At 34.0% G+C, this 12,240-nt stretch overlaps 2 protein-coding genes across 8 annotated transcripts in view; both read left to right on the forward strand.

Annotated features, from left to right (window-relative positions):
- The first annotated feature begins 311 nt into the window (after positions 1-311).
- On the forward strand, positions 312-4,356 carry LOC139782095 (uncharacterized). Its single transcript, XM_071721041.1, has 3 exons — positions 312-1,714; positions 1,799-2,424; positions 3,608-4,356. Exons 1-3 carry the CDS (start codon positions 1,397-1,399, stop codon positions 4,191-4,193), a joined length of 1,530 nt encoding a protein of 509 aa, XP_071577142.1. The 5' UTR covers positions 312-1,396; the 3' UTR covers positions 4,194-4,356.
- Positions 4,357-7,028: 2,672 nt separating this feature from the next.
- The window catches only part of LOC139782098 (uncharacterized), a 55,549-nt gene continuing 50,337 nt past the window's right edge, over positions 7,029-12,240 (forward strand). The window contains exons 1-2 of one of the 7 annotated variants that reach the window (XM_071721045.1): positions 7,029-7,132; positions 10,103-10,201. In XM_071721045.1, the coding sequence (XP_071577146.1) occupies positions 10,116-10,201 (86 nt within the window). In that variant the 5' untranslated portion in view covers positions 7,029-7,132; positions 10,103-10,115. Of the gene's footprint in view, positions 7,133-8,785; positions 8,836-10,102; positions 10,202-10,792; positions 10,989-11,568; positions 11,658-12,240 lie in introns of those variants that run through there. The other 6 variants (XM_071721052.1, XM_071721046.1, XM_071721053.1 and 3 more) reach the window with 6 other exon arrangements.

Below are 12,240 nucleotides of genomic sequence, written 5' to 3' on the forward strand. Positions count from 1 at the left end.
AAAAGTAGATAAGGAAGTATCTGTTCAAGTTCTCGTCCTAATATTTTGCGTGATGATTAGAGAGTCTCTCAAGGACATTTCGACGATGTGTACATGCGAACACTATTGATATTGGAAGGTTTGGACGTAGGATAAGATACATTGACGATATGTATGCGAACACTGAAATTAGAACGTTTATATAGATGTAAGTTGCGAGAATATTGGATGATAATGTTGTAAAACGAAAAACAATGTAAATTGAAATAGGCCCGCTCTTGACGATGTGTCTATGCGAACACTGTAACAATAGTGTTGAAATGATATATGTAAGTTATCGGTATGAGTGTGAGATTGAATGCGGTATGACTGGATCTCGCGTCGGTGTTTTGATGGAAAAATGGAAGGAATACGGCGTTGACGAGTGACTAATCACGAAATACGTTATAAATTTGTAAAAAGAAAAATAAGTTTATGGCCCTCACGCTGAAGGTGTGTCCCATAAAAGGGGGGGGGGGCATTGTGAGGTGTAATAATGTGAGCGCGCTGTAATCCACCACCCCATGGTTCTCCCGAAATGGGAGACGGGTGATCTGCGCAAGCCCATCGATCCGCGATCCGCGATGATCGACGAGACTGAGGGAAGCTCGGCCTCGTTCTCTTTCGTTCTGGGGACTCCGAGCTGAACACACCTTCGAAGGGCCCAGACAGCATACTCTAAATACGGGCCTTGATACGACGACCGAGCGGTCTGAGGATCTATGGAACGCGGATTGTGATGCGATCGAACTGACTGCGGGGCTCAATACGGCCCGTCCAGCATTTTACCTGCGACTGGAGGAAAAGGTAGCGAGGGTCCCCGGAACAGGCGAGAGAGCCAACGAGGGAAGCGCCGTATAATCTAATCCGAGTACACAGATGAGTATCTCACGGTCTTTAATGTAATTCGGAATCATAACCGGCACACGTACTCGGGGATTGGAATGACTCGAACGCCACGTAAATGTATCTCTCTATTTCATATGCTGTGCCGTTGATAAACAGCTAGGTTATTAGTAGTCTCTGAATTGCAACATATCCGCGTACATTTTATATATTGACGACCATCTTCGGCGTAGAGTGCGGCGAGCAGTAATTGTGAGTGAGCGTATGTATTGAGCGAGAGTGCGTGTGTGTGAGCGAGCGTGCGTATATGAGCGGTCTCCGAAGAGAGATAGTTGTAGTCACCGGAATTTCAAATAAAACTGCGGATATAATAAAATGAATGTTTCGATCGGATAAATCCCCGTCCCCTCCAGTTAATCGAGTCATCTTATTTCATGTTTGAGTAAGGTTGAACTAAAGTAAGATCTTACAAGCATGCACTCTGCTCAGCAAAGTTTATATTCATGCAACGTCTTAATTTCAAATGTAGGTTATGGACTCTGAAACTGAAAAGACTTTGGTGGAATACTTAGTACATTGCAACGATATGTACTTTGGGCTATCTGCGAAGGAAACCCGTGGTTTAGCCTTTGATTTAGCCAACAAATTGAATCTGAAGGTACCAGCATCGTGGGAAGCCGCTCGCATGGCCGGTGAAGATTGGCTAAGCAGCTTTCTCAAACGACATCCAATGTTATCCATACGCAAACCAGAAGCGACAAGTTTAGCACGTGCCACCAGTTTTAATCGAACAAATGTAGAAAGGTTCTTTGCGCTGCTAAGATCTCTGATGGAAAAACATCATTTCCAGGTGTGTTAACTAATGAATAATGTTGCCAGTAATGAATAAATGTTGCCAGTTTTGGTTAAAAATAACGTTTCTCATTATTTCCAGGCTCACTGCATATGGAATATGGATGAGACGGGAATTACAACCGTTCAGACACCGAATAGAGTCATTGGACGTCGAGGAGTAAAACAAGTCGGGCGAGTGACTTCTGCGGAAAGAGGAACCCTCGTAACTTTGGCGATGGCGGTGTCAGCGACCGGGCATTTTCTACCTCCATTTTTTATTTTTCCTCGTAAAAATTTCAAGCAACATTTCCTTAACGGCGGACCATCAGGCTGCACAGGTGTAGCGAATTCAAGTGGCTGGATGAATGCGGAGCATTTTGTCCAGTTTTTACAGTTCTTCCAGTCCCATGTGCGTGCTTCCGTCGACGCTCCAGTTTTACTGATACTCGACAATCACGAATCACATTTGTCCATCGCTGGTCTCGAATTTTGTAAAGCGAATGGAATCGTTCTCCTATCATTACCGCCGCATTGCTCGCACAAAATGCAACCGCTGGATCGCACCGTCTTTGGACCGTTAAAGAAAAGTGTACACGCACAGTGTGATAACTGGATGTCGATGAATCCTGGTAGAACAATGACAATATACGATATCCCCGGAATCGTGGCTAAGGGTGCCATTACATGGAGCGCGGAAACGCGGAAACGCGGAAACGCGGAAAGAAAGTAACTAGATTCCGCGTTTCCGTCGCTTCTTTCTATCGCATTTGAGCGGAACAGCGGAAATCATGCGTGTTTTGTGTGTGTGTGTGTGCCAAGAAGTGCTAAACAATAAACATCAAGTATATAACTTTAACAGTTAATATCTCAAGCTTGAGATATTAAATACAAGATATTAAATACATATACAATATTTTATACAAGCTTGAGTAACTCATTGAAGATTGTTGATGACATTCTGAGATAGTTGAAGTATTTTTCGGGATCTGTCAATCTCATCTCTACAAGTAAATTGTTGCTGTCACCTTGTGCAAGTCTTCTTTCTTCGGTAAAAATAGGTCGTACCCATATTCTTCGATTCTTTTTGTCTTCCAATTTCTTGTAACGCAAGTACAAATAATACATTGAAGTCACTTTTTTCATTGTTATTTCTGCATGTCTCATCGGTTCATCTCTTGCTTGTATGAGAAACTTCATAATAATCATTAACATGATATTTGGATCCATGATATACTTTTAAAATAATTAATAAAATACACGAAGTACAAAATAACTTTTTCTTCCGAGATTTGTAATCGATAGAATATATATATATATTTGGAGTCTTTCGCACGTGCCACAACTAGCCTGCACTAGGAGTCACGGCTATAGAGCACTTATGCATTAGCGCTTGTTCTACCGAATAGTTTATAACAATTAAATCACTTTTCCAATTTCACGGAGAAATATCCACAATATTCTAAGCGGGATAGAATATATTATAAAAATACATAACCTATCTGAGGTATCTGCGTGCAACAGTACAGAGAAAAAGAACGAACATTTGACGCGTCCGTTCCGCGAGTTTGTTTCTCCTTATATTACATGGAGCACAATTTGCGCGGAAAAGCGGAACAGTATAGTGACAAATAGACATTTGTATTCATTTCTTAAAATTGTGTTTACTTAATTCATTGCAATTTTTATTAATATGCTTATCTTTTCAGCTTATCTATTGAATACAAGCATTTTAATCAATAAATACCGTTAAAAATTAATATTTTATAATTCTCCGTTCCGCTTTTCCGTTCAAAATGTGCTCCATGTAATATAAGGCATTCAAAACAGACGGAACGGATCGACGGAAATCTAGTAAATTTTGTCTTCCGCGCTTCCGCGTTTCCGCGTTTCCGCGCTCCATGTAATGGCACCCTAAGTCACTGCCACTTGCCGTAACGTATCAAAATATTGTGTCCGGGTTTGAATGCACTGGAATTTATCCATTGAACCCGGACATTTTCCAGGAATACGAATTTTTGCCGAGCAGTGTTACGGATAGGGAGATGCCTTCTACTTCCGCTCATCCCGAAGAAGTCAACCTCAACGCAGCCGACCAGGACACAGCCGACCTGGACACAGCCGACCCGGAGACATCCGAACCCGACACAGCCGACCAGAACGAATTCGATCCCTCGGCTTCTTCCATGTCTCGTCCTGGTGATACACAAAACTTGAGCACGACGCTTCAAAGTATTCGACCATTTCCTAAAGCCGCTCCGAGGCAACAGACTCGTAAAGGACGAAAACGAAGAAAGAGCGCCGTTCTTACTGACTCGCCTGAAATGGTGGAATTGGCGGCTGAGCAGGCGGAGTCCATGCGGAAAAAAAAAGGAAAACCTGCTACGAAAAAGACGTCAAAATCTACACCTGCCACTGCGCCGAGAAAGAGAGGCCGGCCCAAAAAAAATGCCACACAAACAGAACCGCAGCCTTCGACGAGCAGTGGGCGTAGGTAAATCGAAATCAAGGAAGCAGCAGCGGTCGGATTCTGACGAAGACTTGGATAATATGTGCTGCGTGTGCTCAGAGAAGTTGACAATAAACAGAGCATATGGGAAACAGTGCATTGCGTGCGAGCGTAGGGCACACTATACATACGTGCGCTTGTCAGGATCTGTATTCACGTGCCTAAATTGTTTTATGGAATAACTAAAACAATTATTTTTTAATAAATTTTTATATTTTTCTCTTAAAAAACAATTATTAAAATGTATCCTATCATTTTTTCAGGATTACATGTATAGTCGCGGACAGAAAGGTTGTCCGAAAGGTTGTCCGACTTTGAGCCGTATTCATAGTATGAATACGGGTGTATAAGTCGGACAACCTTTCTGTCCACGAGTGTACGTATATGTATTGAAAATGCAGTGTGGCGGATAAGCCCCGGGGGGGTGGCGGTTCAACCCCGGCATTTTTGAGATTTCAATTTTTGCACCGTTGTCGTTTTTGCTCTATACCGGTTAAACAAAGCAACATAGATAAAAATTTCCTATATAAATTTTGTAGCTAAAGGTTCACTCTTTACAGTGGTATACCACATTTAACCACAATTATTTATTTTGTTGTTAAAAATCGGCACCGAAAAAAAACTAGCGGTTTAGACCCGGTCTCCCCTACATAATATATCAGTGTTGATTTGACACTTTTTTTTCTGTGTAAGGAAACTATAGTCTGACTCTCAGGAGTCAAATCGTAAGCATTGTAATGTTGCTCTTTGTGTTGTTCCATGCTTTCGAAGTTATCACACAGAGAAATAATTCAAATAAAAATTAGTATTTTTTCTTTATGCATTTTTTCCTTTTTTACTTTTTCTCTTACTTAAATATTGATATAAAATAAAAAATTAGTTGCTGATTAAACAATCTTGATTTTTAATCATATTGTAGTCAAAGCATGAAGATTTGTTTGACAAACTTACGGCCCAAGTTAACTTCAAAGCCTCTGACGGGCAATATCGTTGCGCGAGTATTCTCGTCTAAAGCATCTGACGGACGATATCGTCGCGCAAGTATTCTCGTCTAAAGCAGTGAATGGGTTAAAATATTGGGTTGTCGGAAAAGTTATGACGTATGGAACACAACTCCTTTACGATTAACGAGCTCTGGACGTTTCTGGATGACAGATTCGTTCAAACTGTCCAATTGCCGACAGTACACATTCGAATTGATTGTTTGGTTTCTTGGTAGGAGCTCGAAAAACACGACACCTTTAAAATCCCACCACACTGAGAGCATAACCTTCCTCTGATAAATGTCTGCTTTCGATGTCGTGTTCTTGTAGAGCATTGTCACCGTAAACTTCACGCAACTTTTCACAACCTTGACGCGCGTTCTTCCCTTTACGGAAGTAAAACAGTAAAATATGGCGAAAAAGCACAGTTTGGTCTTCCATTTTCAACTTGTTGTAAAATCTCCAAAACTCAACCAAATCGCTCAATTTTTTTTTTTAGAATGAAGCTAGAACCGTCAGCTGTCAAATGACCATACATGAGAATGACTCTATAGTACTTCCAAAACTGAACTAGTGCCATCTGTTGCAAAAATACGTCATGACTTTTCCGACAACCCATAACTTCTAACTTGTTGTGTTTTTTTAACAATATACATTATCTTTACATTAAAAATGTTTATTATAAAAACGTATCTGATTAAAATAATTTTCTTAATTTGAAAAATAATAATTTGTAATATTTGTAATTAAAATAATTTTTTAGATTTCTCTATTTTATTTAGTAGTAAATAAATTATGGATATTACATCTTTCTTGTATGATTCAGAATTTAATTTAGATTAAGGTTTGACATTTTATTATCGTTATCACGGTTTGTTTGGAGTCGGTAGATATCTGTCGACGATAATGCATGCTCGCGATTGTAAACACGTGAACTGATATAAATATTTCCAACAAGGTTGATAAATTCACATTCATGGACTTCAAAAGGAAGTATTCGTCTGTTTCTCGATTAATACTTTAGAAGCAGTCGCAGAAGCAGTGTCCGGTCATTTAAATGCCGCGTTCTACATTTCACTTTCTTTTTTTATTTAAGGTGCACCTAGTTTGCTACGCATGCATAATTCCTCATCCTTACTCTTAATTCATTCGCTTCGATCGTTCGATATTGAGTGCACGCAACTATGTATATTACGCTTTATAAAAAGAGACATCTAATATTTTTCACAAAGCAGTGATATTTATGGTATTCCAGAATTATGCTTTAGAAGATAAATATTTAAATAGTGTCAAATCTAAGTGAGATTTTTGATATAATATAAAAAAAATAAAATTTAAAGTTAATTAAAATTGAAAAAAGTGCAACTTACAGAATTTATTTTTTTCGAAATTTACCTTCAATTATCTTCAACGTTTTGTTTTGTATTATTCGGAAAACGAGTAATAAATGTTGCAATTTTATAACTATAATTATTTTTTTTGCCAAAATTAGTTACCTTAAAATTGAATTAATTAAAATTAAAAGCTGTTTAATTAATTTTTATTTGCTTTATTTTATTAGCTAAATATGTTTAATTTTTGCATTATTAAATGGATTAGTATTTATTAAAAATTAATTAACAAATAGATTGATAAAAATACTAGACTTGTTTGACGGTTTTTTTGAATCTCAGACCTTCAATTAAGTCGACATTTATAAATTCTAGTGGAGTTACAAGAAATTGTATGTGAACGTAATACTAAGGTTACTATCAGACACGTTAAAACGTCTTATCAGCTTGTGTCAGTACTATATAAATGTTTGAACAGTATTTCGTTCATGTAGTAATGACAGTGTGACAGTGTGGTGCTTTAATGCGTGAGTCAACTTGCCTTTTCCTCATTGTCAGCGAAATCGTTTGTGCTAACGAACGTCGACGATGTCGTTCTCTGAAGATAACGAGAGGTAAGTAAATACTATATTATATTTGGTAAAAATGTCTGATCATAATCAATTTCTATGTAAAATGGCGACTTTAAAATGTAATTTACGGCGTACAACATTTTGTTAAATCAAAATGATAAGTGTGATGAGATTACGAAGCAAATATATGTATAGGTAAATTTGTGATAATATAATAATTCATTATTTGTGTCATGCAAAAGGCGAGTGAATAAAAATAAGAATTTATTAATAAAATTAAAAATATACAAGTAAATTTAATCAATAATATAAATAAATATAAAAAATTATGTAATATTAAAAGTGTAAAATAAAATACCATATAAAACATAATAACTTTATTTAAAATTTTATTTAAAATTATTTTATTTAAAATTTAATAAATATAATTAGATTATTAAAATTATTATTAACCCTTAAATGCCATACCTCTCAAGAATCTCGTAAATGACACATGGAGTCTAAAAGACCCCAGCATGAAAAATGTCTCCTTACTTATTACTTATTACTTATGATTTTTTGATATTTAGTTATGAAAATTATTTTCAATGTTGTTCAAGGCTTAGAAAAGAGAATAAAATGCTTATATTGTTAAAATTTCAATTTCAACATAGTATAAAAAATTAAGATCGCCAACAGTTAAAATATTGGCTCCAAAATCAAAAAAATAATAAATAAATATGAGCTCCATGGCGGGAACATTTGAAAATATATCATTCTAAAGGGTCTGGGGTCCGCTGGACCCCGGGTGGCATTTAAGGGTTAAAATTATTTTATTTAAAATTTAATAAATATAATTAGATTATTTAACTTTTTAATAAAGATTTAATAAAGATTTAATAAAGATTTAATAAATAGTTAGATGAAATTTAAAAAATATTAGATATTAATCTTAAAGAGAATTAAATTGATAAATTAAATAAAATTGTATTGATAAAAATGATTAGCTAATAGTTATAAGTGTTATAACTAGAAACCGGATTGCGGTGCCATTTTCCCCACTCCAAGGGTGTGCTAGCGGCCGAGCGCCGTGAGAATAATTACATAAATAAATAAATAAATATATTTGCTACGTTACACCGCTAGACCGGCGCGGTGTAGAGGGTACTCCTTCTCACGACTGCTAGCACGCGCTTGGAATAGGGAAAACGGCACCGCGATCCGGTCTCTAGTTATAACATTAAAAGTAACCTAAACATTATAAATCATATTTTAGATTATGTTATTAACAAATTTAATAATTTTAATTTATATTAATTATTAAATATTAATTTATATTTTAAAAATTCATCCATTTTTTAGAGAAACATACTTTCAATTACAAGGATATTTTTAATATTGTAGATGGATATTGCAATGCTTAATCAATTTTAATTGCTAAATAGAAATTGATTAGTTATTTAAAATTTGTTGTGTTTTAATTATGTACCTATTCAGTTCATTGTCTTATATCAACTGGTTAAAGAGGAATAACATCAATATTTTGTGATTATTATCAATGTCAGACTTACTATTAAAGTGCAATGGTCACTTTTAGACTGTGTACTGTTACGACGGACTCATGAAAGCCATCATAGCAAACTATAGGACACTTTACTTAATTGCAGAAGATGGGTGTGGCTCGTGGCTCGTATCTATTCTAGAAAACTCAGAGTTGTGTTGTATCAGGAATACTGGTAGTTATTAATAGCAGCGTTGTTTTAATGGTTCGTAAGGATTGTCATGATTTTTCTTGCATGTGACTCTTATATTACATATTCATCGGCGACATTATATATGTTATTTATACAAATTATCACACTTATATCTTCAAATAATGTAATTTATTAAAAATAAAATATACAAGAAAAATAATGCTGCCAGAATGTTAAATAAAATAAATAAATAATTTCTATGAAAATTTAGTTATTAATAGAAAATAAAATCTTTCTTAAAATCTATTCTAGCTGTTTTATATATTTACACTTGCTAATCTTTATTAAATCCAAGGTTAATTTTCTTTAAGTTTTATTTTGGATACCAGGAATATAATGTGATTCACTTTTTGTTAGGCAAGTAGCTCACAAAAAATGTAAAGTTTACGAAATGTAAGATTAATTTTCTTTAAGTTTTACTTTGGATACTAGGAATATATGTGACTCACTTTTTGTTAAACAAAAAGTGAGTTACGTTTTTCTGGAACCTTTTCTTATTATCAATATTATTTACATTTCACTCCAATCTATATATTATAAATAGGTCGTTATATCACAATAATCTTATCTATAAAATTCGCATACTTTTAAGTTTCTGATGTGTAAATATTAACGTATTATATTCTCTATAATAAATTTAATTGATGTTTGTACATAAACTTTGCATTTGGTGGAACTTATTTTGCACCTACTGAGAGAGATTGTTTAACAGTTTTTATAATTAGTCATCACGAATAAAGGATGTCGTCTATTTAATGCCCTTTTATAAGTTTATTCTCTTGAGGAATAATACCAGAGTCAATTAAATTCACTTGAGCGATGAACGCGTGTTATGTAAGAGCTAAAATTAGTGAAGGGTTAGCGGTTATGACACTTTCTGAATTGTTCGGTGCTGATGAACGTTGACGTATTTTATTAAAACTATTAAAAGAAACATCGTGAAGTAAAAATATTTGAAAAGTCACAGACATGTATAACTCGATTATTTAGTGCTGTATCATTATAGTAATTTATATTAAAATCATCACTGCACTATAAAACATTGCGCGCTGAATATAACTGAATGTAATTACTATACATATATATAATAATAACTTCATAAAGTTAAAACTTTGTTAGGAAATCACAAACCTTATTAACACACATATACAAAATGGCATTTTTAAAATTATTCAATCCCTAAATATTATGCACCAATCATTATAATCTAATTTTATTATCATTAGTTAAATGAGTTCTTAAAGGTTATTAATGATAATGTTTAATTTTTTGATTTTAGAAATGACGTTTAAATGTTGCACTCGCCTATGACTTTTATTAGTTGGACATCCGATAGTTTGTCTAACATATCTGGGGAACTAAAGGAATTGGCGATTGAGTGAGTAATAACTGACCTATCGTCTGTGTATAACTATTATAATTTTATTTTTAGCATTAATTTAAGTTCCATTTTCGTGAATTGATAAAGACCACGTGCGATAATTATGATAAGATAGTGTTTCTTTACCAAATTTGTATATCTTGGAGATATTAACAAGATTTTATACGGATTAAATGTTATCAAAAAAGTATATCTTGGAGATATTTTATATGGATTAAATGCTATCAAAAAAGAGCTTGAACTGTCGTTAGCAAAATTTCGTAGGCATTCATTTTATGACTGCATAATAGCTTGTAAGAAATTGTACTGATAACATGATAAAGATACATATTAAGTATATTAACATCGAAAAATTATGTTCTATGCTCAGATTTTGTAGCATTTAAAGAGAAAAGCGCTTTACAGTTTCTATAAAAGATATCCATCAGGTTTTGAAATATTACTGTAGAATTATCGCTTTGTAAAATATGCGTAAGTGTATCCCCGAAAGTAAAATTACGACCGGCAGAAATGGAAAGCCGTCGGGTTGCTTCTTCGACATCGAAAGGATTCACGTCGACACCATTTATATACACGTTTGTAACGGACGACTTTCACTGATAACGAGAACGCGCTGGAAACATTCATGCTTCCGAACTTTTAGAGCGGGTGACCCGCGATATATCGTCAGTTCCTTCGCGTGATCGTTCAACAAATGTCGTGATCGAGTTGTTCTTCGTTTTTCTTGCAACTTTTATACAGACAATTTTAAGGCAGATGCGATAATCAGCGCGACAAGACGAAGGTAAGTGACGATATTATATTGAACGATATAAAATTTATTTATTTAAATATCGAACAACGCGATATGACAGTGCGCATTTTGTAAATAATTTGAAATTTGTTGCTTCAAGCAAAAACAAATTTTGAAAAGAAATTTGGAAATTTGTGGTAATTATAAAACTATAAAATAAAGAAGAGAAAGAATTTAAATAATATATAAAACTACTTCAACATTATATAATTCCATATTAAAATTATAGAAATATGATATATGTTGCCACCCATTAATGCAATTTTATATTTTTAAATTGCGACATGCATTTTATTTAATTCTGCCTGTGATAAAACGAAATAAATAAATCAATACATATTCACATATATATACAATATAGCAATACAAATTTTAAATAAAAAAATAAAAAAAGAATATTATAGAAAAGTAAAAAATCCTGGTAAAGACAGAATAAATTCAGAATCTCTATTATACATTTTTCTTAATTGCGCAATTATGATGTACACGGTCGTTTAAGATTAAATCAAGCTATACTATCAAGTTTATCAATCAGTGTTACAGTGCATAATGTATATCTGGGTATGTATAGGGTCAAGATGTACGTGATAACAAACAAAATGCAACGGTCCATTATGCACTCGTTGACCTGGTTGGCGTGTCATCAGTGCAGTCATCGTGGTAATAACTAGGCCGCCGCGTGTACATGCGGCACGCTCGAGAGTTCCAGTATGGTTTCATTATCGTGCTCTCCCTAAATTCCCGGCGAATATCTCTATATTGTTTTGGCTCGAGAGAACCATACAGTTACTTGAACTCACTCTTATTCTTAATCCCAGCTATGGGACACATTCTCTCCAATTGTAATTGTTTTATTTCTCACGTCGGAGCCTTTGGAGATCTCAGTGATTACTTGAATCTCGCTAAAGCATTTCGCTAAAGTTTTTAATTCTGGAACCTGGCAAAGATTTCTTACTTGTGATAACAAATTAACATCACAATAAAAAATATTATAAATAAACATAAAGTTTTACATATAAAAAATGTATATTAATTTTTAAATGTTTTGTAAATTTGAATATATACCTATCTTTTATGAACTATATTGCTTATAGAACTAAATTATAATAATTTTATAAGCTCCAAGAGATATTATGATTTATATGATTTATATGTATATGTGTCTTAACAATCTTTAATTGTAAATATAAAAATACAATTTTATTTTAAAAAATTGAAGATATTCTTGTAATTGTTCTGCAGA

Source organism: Temnothorax nylanderi, unplaced genomic scaffold, assembly GCF_030848795.1.
Source record: "Temnothorax nylanderi isolate EJ_2023f unplaced genomic scaffold, tnyl_v1.0 TNYL_tig0387_pilon, whole genome shotgun sequence".
In the NCBI taxonomy this organism is placed as follows: domain Eukaryota; kingdom Metazoa; phylum Arthropoda; class Insecta; order Hymenoptera; family Formicidae; genus Temnothorax; species Temnothorax nylanderi.